Raw genomic sequence first — 24026 nt, 5'->3', positions numbered from 1 at the left:
TCATTGTTTCTAAATCTTTGAAAGAATGGTTAGAAACAATTTTTATTTACAAATTATTTTGGATTAGAGTGCTGTCAACAAGCACTCTAATCCAAAGTCACAAGCAAACAATAACTTACAACAGCATTGTCCTTTAGATTAGATTAGTTACACAATAATCAGTTTGATTGCACTAAAAATGCTGCTGCAACAAAGTTTATCATTTTAAATGCAATCAAACTATTGTAATGAAGTATACTAAATATAAAATATTAAATTATAATGCATGTTTATAGTACCTTTGTAAACAGTGTAACAAAATTAAATTACTTACCAATTTCAACAATTTAACAACTGTAAGTTATTGGCAGAAACTTATTTAACTGTAAGTAAGTGAAGCTTGTTTAATTACATATCTAAGGGTATGTAATATTTACAATATTACATATTGTATTATCTCATATTTCAAGATTAGGCTGTTATTTTACAATTATATATTTGACTATATGTTAATTCATTTACAAGGAAAAGTTTTGTTCTAAAAGAAGGGTAACTTTTTGGTTTAATCTTAAAGTTCAAAAAGCTGTGAACATATTTTAATATTGCTTTGAAATAAATCAGGTTTTATTTAAAGCTCTGATTAATTTTGATTTATGTTTGGGGTTTTTATTTGTTTTTTAGCTTACTTAATACCTTAAAGATGACTCTTGTATTGTTATATTTTATTGTAATTTTTATATACTAATCACTTCCAATTTTTCTATCTTGAAAAAAAAAAACTAATAGCCAAGTAGTTACTTATTTGAGATTTAAAATCAAATCAAAGGTGCTTTCAAAACTAATAAAGGTAATGGTAATCTTTTATTCTATTTACATTAAATAGTTGGTAATTTGTATTTGTTTTCTCTAAGTTTAGAGAAGTTCTTGCTTTTCTGTTCTATCTTAACAAGTAAAGACATTTGCCAATCAAAATTTGTTTTTGATTGACAAATATCTTTACTTTTGAAGATAGAACAGAAAAAAAAAGATTTTGGTCTTGATTTTTTTTTTTTTTTTGTAAGAATTTCATAGAACTTGAATGTAAATATTCACAGAATATCATAAATATATCATACAACTTATGCATCATTTGTGGATAATAAACAGGATATTCTTCTATATTATTGTTCATTTGCCTTGTTCCCAAAATTAGAAAAAGAAACTGGTCTTTAACCTAAATCAAGATTAAATAAAAACATTAACTCCAAAAAAAATTTTTTCACCCTTCAAAAAGCTACATCCCAAATTAAATAGATTGAGTTCCAATGACAAAATTCTTCATCATTATAGATTACTGTATATAGTCCCTATTAAAATTATAAAGACTGCAAATATTTGGAAAAAGTATTTTCCATTTCAGACTTTACATTTTCCAACTGAGTACAGAATAAATATAAAAATGCTCTTTTTATTTTAATTTATCCTGATTTGTTAACTAGTTGTATATTCTTTACAATTTTTTATTATTTTTCAAGGTTATTTTGTTTAAAATGACAGAACTTAATGTTTTGACACTTAATGTCTGGTAAGATTTTTTTTGTATTTTTACACTAAGTTTAGGATTATTTCAGGTTTTTTCTTTAGCTGAGAAACCTGCAATCATCTAATACTAATTAAAATCTTAACCACACTATTTGTTATAAATTTTTACAATTGTATAATTTAAAACTATCTGTAATTTAATTATATACAGTAGCAAAGAGAAATACTATGTATTTATATTTTAACATTTATTAGTGCATTTTACTGATTACTATTCATTTATATCAGCACTTATTTTTCACCATTATTCTTTTGGGTAGTTTTAAATTACATACTATGGAATCTCTGTTATTCTTTAAAATTGATTTTTTATATATAACTTTTAGCTGAATTCATAACACCTTCTTTTGACTTATATTATTTTTTCCATGATTTTTGCCTTAATACTGAATGCACCTTAAGCATTTACATCCCATATATTGATGGCTTATTTTCTGAAGTATATTCTTGCCTCCTAATAAATTTAAAAAATAGGTTAGTTACTTTTTACTCTACTTATTCATTGACAGAATTTTGTTTCTACATAGGGGCATGCTATATTTGTCTAAAGATGTTGAAGAAAGAATGAATGCTATAGCTGAAGAACTTAGAGATGGAAAATATGACATAGTTGCTTTGCAAGAAGTGTGTGTATCTTTTGCTATATATTAACTTGTCTATTTTATAACAAAATTCAACTACATAGATTAATGTATTGACATTAACCCAATTATAAATTTAAATTCCATAGTATTTGAAGAGCCCACAGGAACAAATAGCTAGGTGATAAATTAGCACTTTTGAGATTTTTTATTTTTTAAGCAAACAGGAATGTCGTACTGGGTACATTACAAGAACACACAATTCAATAACAAATTAAAATTTTAGTTTGCAACTTTAACTTCATTATTTTTGGTTTATTTTGGTTTCATTAATTTAGTTGATCTGATGCCTTTTTGCAGTGATGCTGTTTTGAAGGCAAATGGATATACCATAAAATACTGTCTTATTGAAACTATTTTAATGATTTTTGAAATAAATTTTTATCAAAATTTAGTTATTTCTAAACTTTTGCAAGAAAGTCCTTTTAAAAAAAGTTAAATTTGAATTAACTGTTATAACTTATTATTTTTGTGGTTTGTATTACGAATTAAATTAATATAAAGAACATTTAGTAAAAGTTTCACCTGATTTGAAGAAGTTTGTGAAAAGTGATGCTTTAAAAATTGAAAAAAATTTGGTGTTTCTTAACTTTTGCAAGCTATTGAATGTTGGAAATACTGGGTCAATATTGTTACTAATTTTTATGATTTTTCTTGTTGTTGTTGTTGTTATTATTATTATTATTATTATTATTATTATTATTATTATTATTATTATTATTATTATTATTATTATTATTATTATTATTATTATTATTATTATTATTATTAATTATTTCATTAATTTTCTTGTTAATAATTATAGTATTAACTCTTTTTACTACTATGAAATGCAACAATTGTTGGTAAAGTTATTACTTTTTTATTAGCAGTAAAGGCTGTCCAGATTAATAATGCTGCCCATAATATTTTTGAAATATTTCAAGAGCCACTAAATCAATTTTGATAATTTTTTAAAATTGTTTTAAAGCAAATTTATCTCCAAATACTTTTGATTTCCTTGAAGCTTTTCTTGTAGCATTTTTTAACTACTTTTTTGGCCATGGGTCATTATCATTCTGAACAATCTTTATTATAATTTTGTATCACTTTTGTTGTTAATTGTTTAATATCATAAAAAAAGGTCAGATAGCTTATTCACTTAATTTCACCAAAACTTTCCCCTTCATTCTGCATCACCTTTAACTCACTTTTAATGGATCAAAATTGTTCAAATATGACGTTTTTTGTAAATGCGCATAAGGTGCAGATTTGGTTTCAAATTTCATTCTTTATGGTGCCTTTTGAAAATATTAACTTAAAACTTTTTTTATTACTGTAACTATTTGGCGTCCTTGTAAATAAAGATTCTTAAAGAATGGTGCACTAAATATTTGTAGGTTTGGGTAGCCCGTCATTTTGATTTAATTTGTGCTAAAACCAAGCATGTTTACTCCTACTACCACTATTTTCACAGGTAAACTTTTTTAAGGTTCTTTATTAAGTTACTATTTCTTGTGATATATTTACTTAATTTTTTTTTTCAATATTTGGGCTTATTTGTTGTATAACAGCATTTTTGTTTAACATAAATAAACACCATTCAAAGTAATTTATGCTATGGAATCTTATGAAAGCGTTTTTTTGGAGGAATTTAACTGATTTTAGTGGCTCATAGCTAATTAATTTAATTGAATTTAGTGACTCATGACTACTCATGGTGATTCAGCTTGGGTAAAAAAATACTAATACTCTCTTTATAATATTTGTGCAGGTGCTTCTCATTACACAGATAAAAGTTGACCATTTCACTTTGCTTATGTTCCTGATCAAAAGTATATATCTTACTAGATATTAATTTTTCATCATAGTTCATGTCTTTGGGTATTATAAAAGCTAAATTTTTCATAATACCCAAAAACATGAATATGATAAAGAATTTCTTGATAACCTAGCATGATGACAAAGTTCTGAGCACATATGAAAATGATAAGGTGGTACTTCTACAAAATCTTTTTTTGAAAAAAGGTTTTTGTAAAAAAAAAATAATTTAAAATAATTTTGTAAAAAAAAAATAATTTATTTAAATAATTATTAATTTGAATTATAAAATTAAGGATGTAAAAATAAAAAAGATAAAGAAAGTAATCCTTCACTTGCCTCAAAATTTATAGAAAAGTGTGAAAATAATCTTCAAAACTGGATTTCTCCTAAGTGTTGATTGATAAACATTTCAAAATTAGTATGGTAGTTCAATGTAAATAAAAAAATTATTTTTCATAAGATTTTTAAAAAACCAAACTTTTCAGGATAACTTCAAATATCAAAAAAAAGTTATAAATCAAAGTTTCCAACAATATAGTCTTCTTAGAAAGCCACTAGAAATATTGGAATCTAAGTATCCCTTATGAAAAGATCTTAGTACTATTATTTGCTTTTGCATATAGAAATTGGTTCTTTAAGTTTAGTTTTGTAGTAGTCACTGATCCTGACAATCTGAAGTACAGCCTTGAGGTTTTTTTGTTAAACAAGTTCTTTTGATCTATAAATTGATTTATGCCAATCACATGACTTACATAAGAGTTCCAAATTATGGAAAAATCCCTTTCTCTTCTTGTTATTATCATTAATAGTTATCATTTTATGGCCACATTCAGGACATAACAAAGGTTTCTTAAAAAACCAAACTTTTCTTCTTTTATACATTCTTAAGTATAGAAATCATCTTCAACACATCACTTCATTTTTATTGAGAATAGTTGGATCCAAAATTAATTTTTTTCCACTTATGTTAGATTCCTCTTCTTCAGGAAAAATATTTCGATTCATTCTTAAATACTATCAACTCAGTATACTTGGGACAGCATAGTAACTTTGAACAAAAATGTTAATTTAGTTTTAGCGAGTTTGATAGCCCCTTAATTTAAATGATTATTAAATGTCAATCTTGCCAAAAATAAAAAAATCTTTTCATTCCAAATTACCTCTGCTATCCCAGGTTGAACTACTTGACAGTACTTATCTACAAGAGGTTTATTTCTTTAAAAAAAAAAATTTGTTACTCTTTCTTACTCATTCAAGTTTTAGACAACTAATACTTGATTGATATAAATGAGATTAGAGAATAATACTTGATTGGTATAAATGAGGTTAAAGAATAATACTTGATTGATATAAATGAGATTAAAGAATAATAAATCATGATATTGTAAGATAAACAACGTAAAAGGTTTGTAACAACTATGATAAGAAAATGTGATTTTAAAGTATTACCAAAATACTGTAAATATAACTATATTTACATGGATTAGAATCATGAAATAGTCATTTTAATCCCAAATTAGGTAAAATAAGGTCTAAGTTTTTCCTTGCTAGGGCATTACTTAAAAAAAATTATTTTACTAGCTGGTAAAAAAAAATGTTGAAACAAATTTAGGCTTGAGAACACTAAAAGAGTTGTCAGAAAAATGAGGATAAAATTCTACATAAAAAAAGCATGATAATTTTTTTTTTTGATTTTATTCAAAAAATTTTTTATTTGAATTCCACCTTAATCAGTGTAATTGTGATCTTTTTTTATAATTGCTATTGTAATCAAGTATGAGACAATATTCTTTTTTGTGAGACAAGAAGTTGTTTTTGATCAAACTGTTGGAAAAAAATCTCATAGAGTTCTATTTTAATTTAGTGGTTTCCTTGGGTCCGGTTGTGCAATTTTATCTCGTTACCCTATAATTGATACATTCTTTATTCAATATAAGTATGGTGGAAACTTCTGGAATATTCTATATGGTGATTGGTTTGCAGGGAAAGGTCTTGGATTCATTCTCATTCAGCATCCATTAAAGGAGATATATGTATTTAACACACATGTAAGTTTGTATTTAAAAACCTTTTATTTTAATACCAATTTAAAATATTAGTTTCAAAAGGTAAGTCAATTTACCAAATATATAGGATGCTGTCTTTTATATTGATACAAAATTTATATATATATATATATTTTTTTTTTTCAAGTTTATGTGCGTTTTATTTCCAATCTAATGAAGCATTTCAAATGTCATAACTTAATAGCTGTTGATTCCTTAAAGTCCATTTACATAGTTTTTAAAAATTCATTTTCAGTCGGTATTTCTATAATAAATTTTTTGCGGAAGAGTGTGTTATCAATAAGATCAAATATTTGTTTTATACTATTTAACTAAAACTAAAAACTGACATTGAGTTAGATGTAGTGGATGAATAATTTTAATCTTGATGCTTTATTTTAGCAGTTTTAAACCCACTTAAGCAATCTAAAAAGGTTTTTAAAAACTTAATACCGTTTAAGAGTTATTTTTATTTATTAACATTTTATTTTTATACAAAATAGTTCAAATTATTTTTTCATAATTTTCTTTTTCAATAACGTAATATCACCTAAGTTCAGTCATTATGTAACTTCAGTCATCTAACACCAAATTTAAAAACAACATTTGGACAATTTTCTTTTTAATTTTTTTTTTTTTTTTTTGACTTCGTGTACATGAATTGATTCAAGATCTTTTTTTTTTTCAAAAATGGACTTCTAATTAAATATTGGGTAAAATCATTCCTCAAAAGAAATCCTGGAATATTTTTTTGTACCCCTGTATCTATTACCAGAGTAACAGCAACGGTCCAGAGAGCATAATCAATAGGCTTTTGACCATTTTCACAATTTTTTTTAAAAGAATGGTTAGCTTCATGTCCTTGATCTACCAGATGCGTTTTATAATGTTGATGAGACAAATTTTGAATTGAATCTGAGTATGAAGAGAGTTCTTTCACAGAAAGGTGCAAAAACAGTTTATAAAATTAATTCATCATGGTTTAAATAAAGCATCACTGTTTGTTATTGCTTCTAGAACTATCAATTGTAATTTACTATCCACTCAAACTGAATCTGGATGGCAAAATCAATACTCGAAGTTTATACAGTATAATCTCTCTAATTCGAATTTTATGGGGAAAAATGAAAGTTAGAATTAGAGAGATTTTTGAATTATAGAAAGTTGACTTTTCATAAACACATTTCACGATGACCTTGTATTTAATCAAATTATGGAGATTCAAGTTAGAAAGATTTTACTGTATTCAGAGAATCGATGAGGAATCGAAAGATGTTTCAAGTTCTGGTTTCATATTCTTAGACAATTATCCAAATAATGTTAATGTTCATTTATTTAAATGGTGTAAGGATTGGGGAATTCATATCATTTCTTTTCCTCCTAGTTGCACGCACATTCTACAAATGTGCGATACCTCAGTTTTTGGACCAGCCAAATTAGGATAGAAGAAATGATAATTGAAAAAGAGATAATGGTATTAGAAGGTTGATTAGATTGAGTTTAAATATTTTAAAACTGATGAATGATAGAAATATTGCAAAACCAAAAATAGTTAATGGTTTACGTGGTGCAGGCATTTTTCCACTGAATATTGAGAATATTAATTTTAAGTGGTGTATTAGCATAGATGATTCTGAATTTGCTTCTGATTCACAAGTCATTTCCGAAAGTTTAGAAATTGCTTTCTTTTCCTACACCACTTCATCCAGTATCAACATTATCAATAAAAAAACTTCTTGTTCCTGCTGAAGGTAGGTTTTTTTGTGTAGGTTTTTTTTTAATTATTAAATATTTTTGTGTCAAAAAAAACATAGAATCTTCAACAGCTGTTCTTCGTTATGTCTTTAAAATATATAAAGCCAGTGCATAATATTTTGACCTACAATGTCACCAGTAGTGAATTCTTTTGTTATGAAGCAATAGTTTCATCAACTCATACTTTCATCAACATTTAAAATGGAAACGGAAGTTTAAGTTTCTTCAGCTTCTGTACCATCTACTTCACACCCTTCAACTTCAATCCAAGATGTGCTCAAACTTTCAGAACCAATTAAGAGCAAAACAAAAAGTCAACACTAGAAAATTAATTATAGAATTTTTACAAGTGATGATGTCTTGAAAATGTATGAAAAAGAATGGAGAAAAAGAAAAAAGAGAGAAAATAAAGAGAAAATCAAGAGATTTGTGAAGTACGAAAAATAATACAAGACCAGTTCAAACAAATAAAGATGAAAAAAGTGGAGAGAAGCATGGAAGACCAGTCCAAACAAATAAAAATGGAGAAAGTGGAGAGAAGCATGGAAAACCAGTTAAAAGCATTCAATAATATTTATTTTATGTTTTTAGTGAAATTTTGAATATTTTGAGAAACTAAATAAGAATTTCTTTTATTCTTACAAGTTGTAATGTAATAAAATGCATTTAATCTTTTTACATTTTTTCTCATAAGAAATTTATTACAGTTATTTTTAAAAATACCGAAAAAGTTTGATTGGTTAGTTAAATTGTTTTTTAGTAAGACCACACTCTGGTTAAAAAGTACAAAATGGGCAATTAATTCAAAAGCATTTATATACAAAATTCAACATAAAATGAAAAAATCAACATAAAATGAAATAATGTTGATTATTGGGAATTAAAAAAAAATAGTTATAAATAAAACTCTTTGTGACTTTTCCAACAAAAGAAAAAGAAAATGTTTATCATTTAACTGAACATTTTATCATTTAACTGAACATTTTGATAGAATACAATAAGTTTTTTGCTTGTCTCATAAATGTTGTTGAAAAAACCATGATTGATTTCAGTCTGAATCAGTTTCATTTATCTCATCTTTTTTTTTTGGAATTTAGTAATGCAAGAGTAATATGAAGATTTCTTTTCACAATTTTTTTCTGTATGAAAGTTGTTTTTTTTTTTAAATAGCTGAGCTATTTTGAATAAATGGATAACGTTGAATAATAGAATGTTTTGTGAAACAAAAAATATTTTTTAGGCATGTAAACACAGCTCCAAACAGCATTATTTACATTAAAACGCTGGCATTTCATATCTTTCATTGTGTCATATTCAATACTTTAAGAGATGAAGTTTCATAGCGAAAATCATGAAAAATCCAAAAATAAACCTGTTCCTGTCAACTTTTGTCGATGAAATTTTTTTTTATGTTTAAAAAATGATTATATTGTTCAAAAATACTGTATAATATAATGATGACATTGGGCGACAACATTTAGAGCTATAAATATACAAAAGTTTGAGCCAAATCTATTAATCCTGTTTACTTTTTTTGTGATCTGTGTTTTAAAAAATCTTTTTAATATTTTATTTGAAAACTTTGTAGCAACTAAAATCTTCATCATAAAAATTATCTTGTTTAGCAAAAATTTTAATAAAGAGAAAAAGTTCAAATGAGCAAGTAATTGATAATAAATAATAAGTACATAAAAATGATAATCTATAATAAGTACATAAACGTTATTTATCATAACAATATTTTGCAAGATTAAGTTTTAATTTGAAAAAATAATTTTCTTAAAAATACTTCTTCAATTTTTTTGAATTAATTCGCTGTATGGGTTCTTTCTGACCAGTGTGGACCAGTAAAGTGCAGCTAAAATGGGATGTATTATAAATGTGTCTATATTTTGTTTTTAACACATTTTAGTAGATGTTTCATTTGAAAAAGAGCATATGGTTCAAAAATTGTAAATGCTCAAAGTTTCTAAAAACAGAAATGTAAAAAAAAAAATCTTCTATTTATTTTTTTTAAATAGTGAAGTTTTAAAATAACTTCGGTCACATCAAAGATCTCGTGCTTTAATGAATCATTTGCAAATTGCATTAAAGATCTCTTGCTTTAATGAATTGTTTGCAAATTACATCAAAGATCTCTTGCTTTAATGAATTGTTTGCAAAGTACATCAAAGATTTCGTGCTTCAATCAATTGTTTGCAAATTAACACTTGTAACGTTTAAATTTAAAATGGTGGAAATAGTATTAGTATGATTAAGAGTCACTTGATGTTTTTAAAATGAAATTTTTAAATAGTTTAACTACTTAACAAGCATATAAACAAGAAAATCTCTTTTTTGAATTTAAAAAATCATAGCTCTTAACGTTATTTACCAATTTTGTAACATGATTTTAACATAAAGTTTTTAACGTTAAATTTGTGACTTTTTAAATGACCGAACTTGTGAGGTGGTATTGAAATTTCGTCAAAATAGATGTTCTGATGTGAAGTAAATGTTACATACTATTTTTTACTTGTTTTCATTTATTTTTACAATGTAAGTTAAGAATATAATTGACTATACATTTTCAAAAAAAAAGGAAAAAATAATTTTCTTTTTCTGAGAAATGAATGTTCAAAGTATAAATAACCAAACTTTAGGCGGTATTATGTTACATTATTTTAATAAATGAACTGCATCATTTTATAGTTGCATGCGTCTTATCCGAACGATCCGTTTACAGAGTGTCGTACATTACAACTTTATCAAACTTCACAAATATTGAGGCATGTGACCCGTCCAGGTGATGCCGTTATTTTTTGTGGTGACCTTAATCACACTCCTGATGAGATCGGGGTGAAAGCGCTTTTGTTATTGACCAACTTAAATGATACTTATGATATTGCACTTGACAAGGTATTTTTAATGAGTTTTAGTAAAAAACATTGTTGATTTAGTTATATATTCTTAACTAATAGAAAGAAGTAATTTTTATTAATTTTTGAGCCGGCCTTGTGCTACACAAATGATCATTCATCCAATAATTACGTATCATCTGAAGATCCACCGTCTCGAATTGACTATATGTTTGTCAGCGATCACTTTCAATGCACTAGATGTAGTCTGGCGTTGCAAAAGATACCTGGAAAGTCCATTCATTTTTCTGACCATGAAGGATACGCTGCAACATTGAAATTTAATCCTGGTAAGTTGCTCTTTTGCAAAACCTTGACCCTTACAAGTTTTTTACAGAACTTTTTTATTTCAATGCAACAGATTTTAATTTGGATTAATTTTTCTGCTCTGACTGTAGGCAATATGTAAATTTTTTATTTTTATTTAATTTCTTATTCCATATATGTACGATAAATCGATAAAAATGATAATACACATCATCGTTTTTACAGACAAAATGCTAAAATACTGATGGTTTGAATTAAGTTTTGTGAATAAAGAAGAGAAAATATCAACATTTCTTGAAGTAATTAATCAACTAAAATCATACAAATTTTTTATAAAAATCTAGTAACAAAGAATTATTCTTTGAAAAATATCGAATGTTATGCTAATGAATTTCTTTTTAAAATTTTTAGTGAACATTTTTTTGCAATGCATGAATAGTGCATAAAAATTTTTCAACTAGAACTTTTTCCTTATTAATTTTTTTTGTTAGCTGACATGATTTTCATAGGCTGTTTGAATTTTTTTGTCAATAAGAAATGACAAAGATTAAACGATTTCCAATGGCATAAAGCTGACATTCAAAATGTAATTGTTGCAGTTGTGAACAGCTTGTTGTCACAAAGACTTTGTTGTTAAAAAGTTATGGTTTATATCATAAAATTTGTGTAAAGTTTTTATTTTTTAGACTTTTTGTGTGTTTCGGTTAGTTAGATATTAAAGTATTAAAGAACAAGCCCCCCTGACACTTTTGTTAGTATTTGTTAGATACTAGTTACAAACACTTTACAAACACTCTAGTTGTTTTTAAAAATATTATCAGAATCAGGGATTCTAACAAGAAATATTTCTAGTACTATATAAATTTTAATGATAGTTTTGGAAAGTGACTTCAGTGATACCTTTAAGAGCAGCCCTCAATAATTTATAACCAAAAATTTGAGAATATCTATAAATAAACCGATTAAAACCATTAGAAATGTTGCAATAAAAATATTGGATGCAAAATGTCACACAAATAAATGATACTAACAATTTTAAATTGAAAAATTTAGGAGGGTGGGGGTTTCTCTTCTAAGAAAATATGTTAGCTTTCAATAATATTTTTGTATGAAATCAATGTTTAAATGTATGAATCAGATAAGCAGTTTATAAAAACAAAATAATCTATAATGTTCATATAAACTACAATTACAACAGAATGTAAATGCATAAAAAGAACAAGTGAGAAAACTTGACTATAGAGAGTTGTAATCAAAATTCAGGCAGAAAAATTTTACCGGCCCGCAGACTAATGGAAACGTCATCGAGTAGATTAGAAATGTCATCGAGTAGATTCGATCACTCTTATGACAAGTATAACTACATGCGAGTTCTTCAAATTAGGCGAGTTTTAATTTTTTTTTTTTTTTTTTTTTTTAAGTTTTCCATGACAAGTTTGTCAAATAGCAAGAATTTCCGATAGATTCGAGTACAAGTTTATCAAGTTTCATTCTTATTCAAATATTTTGATTTGTCTAATTCAATTCTGATCTCAGATTTGCCAGTTTACCGCTTAACTAAGCTTTTTGGATTGGTTTGTATACAAGTTGATAACTTTAAAAACATGATCCTCTTTCTCGGAGGAGATGTTAAAAGAATGAGGGGTTCTGGTTCTGCAGCAAAATTTTGAGCTGTTAAGATTGTATCTTAGGCAATCTTATATTTTTTAAGCTCTTGGAGAGTAGACCTTTTGTGTCTGGATCCAGCATGTGTGCGGTTTAATACTCAACCAACTCTGATGCCAGATTTAAATAGTAGAAAAAAAGATTTTCAAGAAGATTTTTGTATGGATCCTAAATGAAGAAGGAATAATTTGATGAAGTTTTGGCTTGTTCTGTCTTAATAAAAGTTTAGAGAACAGATCAAACTGCTCCCAAATCGGAATACATTGTAAGCCTGATTTGTTCTGAATGCTATGCCACCTACTCATTTGAATGATTTTTTTACCTCTTGTTGAACGGTATCTTGAACCATGTCATTCAACAAAAGTAGTTTCTGTTTAATACATGATGTGCTTGGCTTGATAGTCGTTTTTGGATCCACAATGTTTATGAGCCTACTAAATCCTCTCCCTTAGGCAATTTTAAAAAAAAGATTATTTTCAAGCTGCCATTTCAAAATCAAAACGTATTTGTTTTGGATCACTGAACTCATGAAAAGTCAGCTTTTAGGATGATGTCTTGACACTGTGAACCAGAGAGACCGCCAGGTTTTATGTCGTGTCATTCGATCCAAACCTTTATTTTTAATTTAGTATAATGTATATGATTAATTAAAAATATTTTTAAAATCTGGTTAACGTGCTAAGGTTGGAAAAATCAATTTTTAAGTTTCTACATATATTTATCACGTATAATTATCATAACCAAATTAAACAGTTCTTCCATTAAAATCATTTGTTGATTTCTAAACTATTTCAAGATTCAATTGTAGGTATTACTATTAGCAACCTTTTCAATTGGATTTGAGAAAGCTTTTCAAACATGTAATAGGAGCAAATTGATTTTTTTTTTCCGCTCTCATAACTTTTCGCTTAATCTTGTGGCACACTATAAAAACATACATGCCTAAAATGAAAGTTGTTCTTGTAAATTAGAGCCTTGAGATATTACAAAACAAGCCATTTGTAATGTTTTAAAAAAAAATTTGTGGCTATGAAAATAACCGTTTTGACAGGATTATAGTCACTGTCCTGGGCTTGTTGAGTTCTTTTTGTTTCTAGGGCTGCATATCAAAGTTAATGTTAAATTCTTCTTCCATTAAAATCAACTACAGAGGATAGCAGTTGCTCTCAATGTCGAGTATGCTCTTCTTTACGTTTAAATCTACTCCATGTAGGCTTAAATTTAGAATGAGTAGCTTCTCCACACTGTTCAGCAAACTTGGATAGGCCACAGTTATGGTATTCAACAAAGGGCTGAATATGACACAGCAAAATGTGAAACTTCCAACTTACTGAAATTTTTTTCCCTAAAACCTGTGCAAGATCTTGGGTAGATAGGAGTTTTTTAATTTAGCAAATGCTAACTTATAATCTGACTCAAGAGTTCGACCAAAACAAGAATCCTTTACTTTTTTAAAGTCTTTTATGCACTGAACTATAGTTCTAAGTTGAGGAACCTGAGATGTAACAACTTTATCAAGTTCATCCAGGTTTTTCAAGATCTTGTTGGAATTATTTCCATCCCAACCTCTACCTTGGTACCCTCTCTGAAGAACATTTTTAGTTTTCAGCCAGTCATCAAATTCATGCCAAGTATCCATAAGCAGACATCCTAAAGTAGATACAACTCCAATCAAAAGATGTAATTCAGAAGGTGGTACTAAATGGTGGATTAGAGTATCTGGACTCTCCTCTAGGTAGAGAATCCTTGGATATATTACATTCATATAGTGTTGCATATTAGATTTCTTGGAGTTATTTTCCACAACATAATTTTCATACCAATAATCTAGACTCCCAAGAGTTTTTAGTTTTCCACATTCTTCATTTCTCAACCCTTCACACCACAGGCAAGCTCTTTTTCCTGCATGGCCTGACAGACCAAACACAGCATTGGCACACTTTAGAAATAGGAATATCTTCACCTATTGCAAGAATTTGACAACGCTGAACATCACTATTCATATAAATTGCAGACTTTGTACTTTCATTTGCATCAAAAACATAGATTATAACTTTCAAAAAAGATCCTCCACCATCCATAGAAATTTGTACAAATGCTGAATGAAGGTCTAGAGCACGTTGTTTTATCAAATCCAGTATGAAAGATGATGTCTCTTGAACATACACAAGATCCTTTGAAACTTTTCCATCTTCACTGTCTAGGAAACCTATCTGTAAAAATATTTATAATGGTTACACATTATATAGTTACAATATTTGTATGTGTAGCTATCACAAATTCATGGTGGAGGATCTCTTTCTCTTTACATATAAAATATATTCATACAAAATGTTAGAACATTCTGAAAGTGCACTTTTGTGATTAATACTTATAAATTACCTTTTCTACATTAAAAAAATGTGATATGGATTCCTCAAAAACATTTAATTTGCCAAAAATATTAGGTTCTACAGCAGTCCCTAATCCAAAGTCCAGCAATTCCCTAATCCTTTCCGAAGAGAAGATATTAACTGTTTGGTGTCATTAATAGAAAGTTCCAATATTACTTGAAGTTCTTTTATAACCTGTAAAGATACTTGTTTTACTGTTCTTCGATTTGCCTTGTTGGCAGGACATCCAACAGTTACAACCAATGAATTTCCACCAGTTGATAAAGAAAAAGTTCCTCCTTTTGGAATGCTGTCAGCTTTCATCTTATCTTTTAATAAACCTGAAGCAACTTGTTCAGCTTGAATACTTCCCAAACTCTTGGCAAGAGAGATCAAGTTTGTTACAGCAACTGAAGAAGAACAGTTGTGGGTGTGTCCAGGTGCTAACATTTAGAAATATTTTCCACAGAGCTTTAAGTTATCCGGTGAAGAAGATGTGATTGGTTCTATTTCACTACTTTGGAACATTGAAGCTGAATTCCTGGTCAGCATTTTCCACACAACCTTCAAAAGTGGTATTTAAATACATAATTATATAAAATGCTTCATTACAATGAATGATTTAATATAAATAGTGGTATGGTGTTTTAAATAAAAAGGTAAAAAAAAAAAAAAAATGAAATTTTTTAGAGATTAATAGGCTTACTTTATAATAACACTTAAAAAAAATTAATGAGTTTAAAAAATATTCTTATCTTTTAAATATGAGAATTACCTTTGATATTCTCTCTCCCCACGAGCCTCTGGTTGTATTTCCTGACTTCATCAAGTAAAGGTTTCTTCTACAACAAGAGCAAACTTCAGTTGGGTAATTACAAATTTCAAGGGAATACCCAGGATATATATACAGCTTCATCAGATCTTCTATTGTTGAATTTACAGAGTATAAAGACTTGGACCTCGCTCCAAAAAATTCCCAGCAGCAGCAGCAAAAGTCATTTCGTTCAAAGACAGCAGTCGATGAGCTAGCAACTGTCATTTTTGTTGATTAAATAAAATTTAATAAGTGAAAATGGCTACTGCTAGCTAATGATTAAAAACATTAATAAAATCCAAAAAATAACACGGGTGTCTTGTTTCAAATGACATGGTTTTATAAAAAATATGTAATTTTGAGAAAATTATAACTTAAAATGTAATCTTTAGAAAATGTTATTGTAAACTTTTTTTTGATTTTTTTTTTTAATTTCACAGTATCTGATTCTTAAATAAGTATAAGTAAAAGTTATTTGTATCACTTGATAGAAGACACCCGTTTTTTTTTTATTCTTGCATAAGACTTACGCTTTTCATTACCCACAATTTATGTCGTCATTACGAAGACTTTTTTTAACCGATTTTTTAGCAGCTTTTTTAAGCATTTATTCAAGGCTTTTAATTATCATTTTTAACATGTTAACACGCCATTTTGATTTAAAAAACATTTTTAATGGTCAATATAAACTAATACTAAACTAATAAAAAAGGTTTTGGTTGAATGACACGACATAAAACCTGGCGGTCTCTCTGTTTCATAGTGTTGATTGTTGGCTGATTATTTTCCTAATTTGTACAACTTTGCTGAAAGTCCAGCTGGCACATTGAATATAGTTTGTGAGAAGTTTTGTGAAGCTACTTTAACATACGCCACTTTATCTTCTCGGCCTTTCTTCTTCTGTTTGTCTTTTCTCTTATTTGTTGAACTTCCATGAAATGTTTTGAGTAAGGACTTTCCAGATGATTGAATAAAGATGTTATGGATGAATGTGTTAAGATAAGTATAGTCTTACAGCTTTTTCAGTAATTCGATCTTCTTTACACCTTTTCTATCCTTCTTTTTGAAGTACTTCCATGCTGGGCACCTGTTTGCTATTGTAAAAAGTGCTCAGAATCGTTTAAAAGAATAAATATAATTTGTTTAATTGACATCAATTAAATAAATTGTTATATTTTTTCTTTTTGAATCGTCAGATTATTAAAACATGATGTCAACAAATTGTTAACACCATGTTAATAACATAATAATTTAAAAAGTTAATTTTATAAATGTTGAAAAATAAAAATCAGCTTTGTTCAAAAACAAATCAAATGATAGCGATTCAATTTTTTAAGTTTATTGTTGTTAATGTTTGGAAAAAGAAAAAAGCAAAGCTATGAATTTAATTATTCTTTTAAGAGTAAGAAATGAAAGAAGTAAACTAAGTTTTTTAAGTAGAGATTATAACAAATATGAAAAAAAGTTAACTTGAAAAACTCGACAGACTTGATTTCAATAAATATCAAATAATATCATAAACAAATCAAATTTATCGAGTTTTTAGAAACCAGTCAACTTTTTTCTTAGTCAAGTAGTTCAAGTTTTTACTAGGATTTTTTAAATTTAACAAGTTTCAAACTTGAGTTCGTATGTCCCAAGTTGGATTCTTATGCTTCTCGTTGCAACACAGAACATATTGATAATAACTACTAATTAATGATAACTCTTGTGTTCAGTGAAAAATCGTCGTGGAAATTCGTGAAACAAAAGAACTTGACGACGATATTGTTTTAGTGCATATTTTAATCATTTTAATCTTATTTTAATACATTTTTTAAAAATCAATAACTTGAATAACTTGAAACATTTTTTTCTTATTTTAGAAAAAATAGTACTTTTTTTTTTTTTTTTTCTTTTAGAGTTTGTCGGTTCAAAATATTCAATGAACAGCGCATCTTACGATATGCTAAAAACATTGTATAAAGTAATAGTGGAGGGTGAATTCAGAGCCAACGAAATTCATCGTCGAAAAATCGTATTCGTGCTTCTGTTGCTCCTCTTTGTACTCATGCCAATATTTTATACCGACATTTTTTGTTCTATATTTCCCAGTATAAATACAGTTATTGGTAAAATCGTGTTTATGATTCAAATTATTTCCGCAGTGTTTTGCACTGCGTACGCATGGATTGTTATCGTATTGCGTCGCATAGATTCAAATTCTTTTAAAGATGTCAAAATGGAAATTCAATCCAAACTGATATCCATAGAGGCGTTAAATAATAAAAAAAATTATTGATTAAAAAAATTTTATGAATTTTTACTAGTTTTTTGTATTTTTAAATTATGATTAGATTAGGCATTTATTTACAATGTTAAAACCTACTTGCTATTTCGATTTATTTATTAAAATTTTTGAATGTTTCAAGGAGTAAAGGTTTCTGTATACTAAAGTTAAATCCAGACTATTACTTTTATCTTATTATAGTAATTATTAATATTATTGTTACTTTACTTTCAAAAAAAGGAATTTTTTAAATGGTCAAGACTTATTATTCTCGTTGATTTACAATTTAAAAGAAAAATCTAATATATGTTTTGCATGACAACATTGAGTCTTATTCATTTGAATAAAAGGTAACAGTAACTACGGTGAGCTCATAGAGTTGTAATAAATATCACGCGTTTTCTCTTCGTTTCTGTCTTCGTAATAATTAAAGTCCTGCATTATCTCGAACGTAACGGTACGTAATCATAGAAATTACGTTCATTGTACGAACGTATCGAAACGTAATTAAATTTTAGTTTTGTTAATTTTGTCCACGAACGTAACTAAACGTAATTGACGTAACTAACAAAACTAACAGAGGAGAGGTTGAGTGATTTTTCTATAAACAAATATTCACAGATATAAAGAGAAATTTTTCAATAAACAAATATTCACAGATATAAATGTTAAACTTTGTTTACTTCAGAGATAAAAATGTGCTGTGATTTAAATTTTTAACTTGCGAATTTATCACTCCTTCAAAATGAACAAAGGACCGAAAAACAAGAGAAATGTGGTCCTCTGGGACCACTTTGAAATATACAGTGCTGACAGTGACGGTATTCCAAGAGTGAAATGTAAGCACTGTCCAAATGCAATTTGCAGAAGAAAAAATGGTTCTACAGCTGCCATGAGGACTCATCTACGAACTCAGCATCAAAGCAAGTTTACAGAAATGATAAAACAACAGACTCAACGAAAAATGGAAGAACTAAATGACGAAGCTGATTTATGTGAAGCCACTAAAGAAGCTGAAGATTTAGAAGCAGAAGTTTCAACGTCAAAAAATTCTACAACCTCTTTACAAAGTGAAGGATTTCTTCCACCTGATCCAAAAAAGCCAAAACTTGCCATAAGCCTTAATAAGTTTCATCCTGTCCCATGCCACTCAAGCATGAATTTTTTTCGCTCTAAGTATTCCTTGTTTGACCAGAGACAACTAGAGTTTGACTTGGACCTAATGAAGCTGTTGGTAGAATGTGATCTTCCATTCACATTTGTTCAGTCTAAGGGTTTCCAATCCTTTTGTTCAAAGTATCTTCCACGTCATTAACTGAAATCAGCAACAACCTTTTCAAGACAGAAACTCCCACTACTCTATGAAGAAGTGAAGAAACATCTTTCATCTCAACTTGCTAACATTTACCAACAACTTCTGGAGTATCCTTTACAACAGACTTGTGGACATCTAGAAATAATGAAGCCTACATCAGCATTTCACTTCATTTCATTGATGAGAATTTTGAGCTCCAGAGGATCATTTTAGCTTGTAAGCCATTTCCATCTCCTCACACTGGACAAGCTATTGGTAAAAAGCTCGATGATTCAATCACTGAACTTGCACTTTCACAAGACTGCTTGCGTGTAGTGGTACATGACTGTGCAGTGTTTGGAAGAACGCATTCCAAAAGGAACGAGTTCCTGGATCTAGTTCCTTTTATGAGGAACGAAGCTTGGAACTGGTTCCTTTTAAAATAATGGAACGAGGAAGGAGAACGGATTCTTTTTTTGAAGGAACGTGAACGAAAAGTAATAGTTCCTTAAAAATTTATAACTTTGCTTTTTGCAATAGTTGTTTTTAAAGTTCAAAAAGAAAATGATTTGTATTTTGATAATCTCCTATCTAAGTTCGGATTCAGTTGGCCACATGTACTAATTTTTGAATTAATTCTGATAGTTTAAAAATTAGTACATGTGGCTAACTTAATCCAAACCAAAACCGCGTAAAATAAATAAACATTAAATAAAAGGACTTTTTAATGCAGATTTATTTCACGTGGTTTTAGTTAGCAAAATGAATCCGATTACTGATATTGTCAGTGATGTTTCAGTTATTGAAAATGTTAGCAATTGCGCATGTAATAATAATACTGAAGTTAGTGGTAAGTTTTTATAAAATATGCTGTTACTTTTTATCTAATTTATAGTGCATTGACTTAAGTTTGTTATTTTTAAAGTAATATTATTAGCTAACGTCCTTGGCTTAACTAAAGTCACAAGTCTATGCAACAAAATTTCTCATTATGCTTAATACTATGTAATGTTTTCATTTTCTCTTAGATGAACGTTTGCCTTGGAGCGGTTTAGAATCATTTTTTGTATTCAATGGAATAAATGGCAATAATATAAATGCAAAATGTGTTTTGTGTGGCCCTTTAGGAAAATAAATAAGTACAGCTAAAAATACATCATCTAATCTAAAACGACATATTAAGGTAAATAAATGTTAGTGTTTCCTACTATTTTGAATTTAATTCAGTTTACTTACTTTGAATTATGTATGAAGTAAAATACATACTTAGCATGCATAGTATCGTTCTATGTACCTTATACAAGCGCATGCAAAAAAGAAATATTGTAAACATTAAGAAACTTGAATAGGTGCATATATTGGTACACATGTAAATTCAATAATTACACCATGTTGAATAAAGAATGTAATTCTTTGAATTTGATGAGGTTTCAAGTTTGATTTACTTATTAATAAAAACTAATAATTTAAAATTTTTCTTTTTTTATTAGAGAATTCACCCATTCAAAATGGTTGCTTTTGAAAAAGCTATAAATGAAGGTAAAAAAAATGCTTTTGTTAAAAAAAAAAAATAAAGTTCATCAGAGAATGTGAAAAAAGGAGTGGTGCAGTCTACTCTTGAGAAATATGGAACCGATAAAGGAAATGAGCAATTTAAATTAAATCAAAAAAGTTTAGATCAACTGGTTGTAAATTTTATTGTTAGTGAAACACAACCCTTAAATATAGTTGATAATTTGTGAATTTGGTGAAGTTAGGCCTTCCTAAAGACCTGAAGATTATTTGTAGTAAAACTTTAAAACTACGTATTAATAATCTGTATTTATCAATGATTGAAGATATTACTTCAACACTTGGAGATGTTATGTATGTTGCAACCACAGCTGACTGTTGGAGTAAAGGTAAAAGAGGTTATATTGGGGTGACTTGTCATTGGATAGATCAAAAGACTCTCCGGCGTCATTCAGTATCTTTAGCATCTAGTCGCTTAAAAGGAAGACAAACATATACTGTTCTGGCTAATGTTTTGTATAAGATTCATACAACCTATAAAATACAAAACAAGATAGTTGCTACAACAACAGACAGTGGTTCGAATTTTGTAAAAGCTTTTAAATCATATCCAATTTCAAAAAATTCAGAGAATGAGGAAGATAGCAATGATGATGATGAAGATAATGACCATGACAATTTATGTGATGAGAATATAAATTTATATGAAATTTTGGACAAAAGTAGTCATGAACAAGAAGAGAATGACTTATTTGTTCAGTTACCACAACATTTTAGATGTGCTAGTCATACACTAGACTTAATAGCAAAAAATGATGTTGAGAAAATGGTACAGGCTTCAGAAACTAATTTTAAGAAAATTTATAGGAAAGCAATGGGCAAGTGTTCATCATTATGGAGTAAACAAAATATATCAAATAGAGTTGCTGAAAAAATTCACAATATATTAGAGGTTTATTTAAAAACGCCAAACAAAACAAGATGGAACTGTACCTATGATAGCTTATTACAAATTAAAAATATTTTTTTAGACTCTAATGGACATAACAAAATGAGCAATATAATGGATTTCTGCAAAATACAAAGATTCACAAATCAAGAAATTCAATTAATTCATGAATACTGTGAAGTAATGACTCCTCTTGCCCAATCTTTAGACTTTTTACAAGGAGAAGAATCAATGTTCATGGGTTATTTGTTGCCGACACTTTATGCTTTGGATAAAAAGTTAATTATTTTGCAACAGAAAAATATGAACTTTTGTGGTCCACTTGTCAACACAGTAAGAACTTCAATTAAAACTCGATTTAGTTCTATTTGGGAAAAAAAAGAACTAATATTAGCATCTTGTTTAATACCGCGTTTTAAATTATTATGGCTTGATGGTGTCAAACGTTTCACAGCAGAAGCCTGGTTAAAGTCTTTGTTTGAAAATGTGGATCTTAGTTCTACATCTTGTGAAATCGAATCCTCTTCACATATAGCAACAGGTTCATCTAAAGAAGACTTTTTCTGTTTACCAGTTGAAAACAACTTAATTACAAGTTCTGGTATTGAGGAGTTGGAGTTATATTTAAAATCACAGTCAAAAGAGTTAACTGTGTTATTATTATACCCAGCAGTATTGAAAGTTTTTTTAGAACTTAACACACCTCTTCCGTCGAGTGCTCCGGTTGAACGGCTTTTTTCGACAGGGTCTAATGTGATGACTGAAAAAAGACATACATTGTGTGACTCTATTTGAAAAATTAGTTTTATTGAAACAAAATAAAGTTGGTGTCTAAAATTTTCTTTCTCTTTATACTTTTTACTTGTTTTCTAAATCTTTATTTTCCAGTAACAGTTTTATAATGCTCATACTTCCGAGCTGAAATTAGTATATCAATTTTATATGTATAATGTACATGCAGAGGCAGACTAGGCCGGCAGTACACCAGAAATATTAAAAGTAATGATTAAGCAAAGCACTATAAAAAAGCGCCTGCTTAGCGAAACAATAGATCTCTTATTTTGTATTAAATGTGCTATAAGTAATATCATTTACTATGTAAAAATAAGTTTAAAAAAAGGAACGAAGTAGGAACGAGTTCTATTTTTTGAGGAACGTGTAACAAGTTCCTTTTTTGATTAATGAACGAGGAATTGGAACGAGTTCTTTTTTTACGAAATGAACGGGGAACGGAACGAGATCCTTTTTAAAAGGAACTTTCCAAACACTGTGACTGTGCTACCAACATGAAATCAGGATCATCAAAAGCAGATCAAATCAACGAATCATTACTTTGCATTGACCACATGTTAAATCTTGTATTATCTAAAGCAGTCGATTCACTCAAAACTACCAAAGAACTCATCAAATGTGCAACCAATCTGTCATCTTTTGTTCATCAGTCTACAAAAACAGATGAGGCAATCTCCAAAGCATGTAAGCAGCTTGATGTTACTTACCGAAAAATAATTCCGCCAGTTGTCACTAGATGGAACTCTAATTGTCTCATGTTGGATTCAATCCTGCAGTTGAAAACACCACTTCTCCATCTCAAGAATTCTGAGGCTGATTTTTCAGAAAAAATTCCGAACGAACAGGAATTTGAGCTAATGGCTGATGTTCAATTTTTGTTGAACATGTTCCTTGAAGCATCTAAAAAGTTTGAGTCAGACAAAGTTCCTACCATTCACGAAGTTCTTGTACAAATTTTCATTATTCGAGAGAGGCTCATCAAGATAAAGACAGAAAAAGAATTAAAAGGTCGAAAATTTTTGTCAGAAGCCTGCAAACTTGCTACTGCTTTGCTTGAACAGCTAGAAAAGAAAATTCCTTCTGGTGGAACAGATAACAAACTATATTGCTTGGCTCATCTTCTGGATCCCTACTACAAAGGAGCAATTTTAAAAAAGTTGAAGACTTTTGATCAAACAGTGAAAAATGCAACTGAATTATTCTCCGAGGAAACAAATATCAGTACAGATAAAGCAAAAGAACTTCCACCAAATTTTGATGAAATGAATGAAGCCCAGCAGCTTGTTTTTGAGATCTCTTCTGATATCCACAACGCAACCAAAAAATGCAGTGATGTGTCACAGGAGATTGAAAAATTCTTGGCTATGCCATTGACAGATGCTTGTGAGAAA

The 24026-nt window shown here is 28.3% G+C and overlaps 1 protein-coding gene and 2 pseudogenes across 4 annotated transcripts; 2 read left to right on the top strand and 1 right to left on the bottom strand.

Moving 5' to 3' along the window:
• Nucleotides 1-706: 706 nt before the first annotated feature.
• LOC145189375 (putative neutral sphingomyelinase) lies at nucleotides 707-18410 on the top strand. 4 transcript variants are annotated; one of them, XM_090077686.1, is made up of 8 exons: nucleotides 707-826; nucleotides 1494-1543; nucleotides 2088-2184; nucleotides 3581-3657; nucleotides 5869-6052; nucleotides 10496-10702; nucleotides 10793-10991; nucleotides 17721-18410. In XM_090077686.1, exons 2-8 carry the CDS (start codon nucleotides 1509-1511, stop codon nucleotides 18098-18100), a joined length of 1179 nt encoding a protein of 392 aa, XP_089933812.1. In that variant the 5' UTR covers nucleotides 707-826; nucleotides 1494-1508; the 3' UTR covers nucleotides 18101-18410. The 4 variants fall into 4 exon arrangements, with proteins under 4 accessions (XP_089933812.1, XP_089933813.1, XP_089933815.1 ...); XM_090077687.1 differs by lacking the exon at nucleotides 1494-1543 and having other exon boundaries at nucleotides 761-826; XM_090077689.1 differs by lacking the exons at nucleotides 707-826; nucleotides 1494-1543; nucleotides 2088-2184 and adding an exon at nucleotides 3000-3046.
• On the bottom strand, nucleotides 13752-15569 carry LOC149892058 (uncharacterized; annotated as a pseudogene).
• Nucleotides 18411-21210: 2800 nt separating the features above from the next.
• On the top strand, nucleotides 21211-22680 carry LOC149892057 (uncharacterized; annotated as a pseudogene).
• Nucleotides 22681-24026: the final 1346 nt, after the last annotated feature.

This window comes from Hydra viridissima, unplaced genomic scaffold, assembly GCF_058129835.1.
Source record: "Hydra viridissima isolate aposymbiotic clone 2 unplaced genomic scaffold, HvirCarnegie_v1 scaffold_2, whole genome shotgun sequence".
Taxonomy (NCBI): Eukaryota; Metazoa; Cnidaria; class Hydrozoa; order Anthoathecata; family Hydridae; genus Hydra; species Hydra viridissima.
This window is presented reverse-complemented; position numbering and strand designations above follow the sequence as displayed.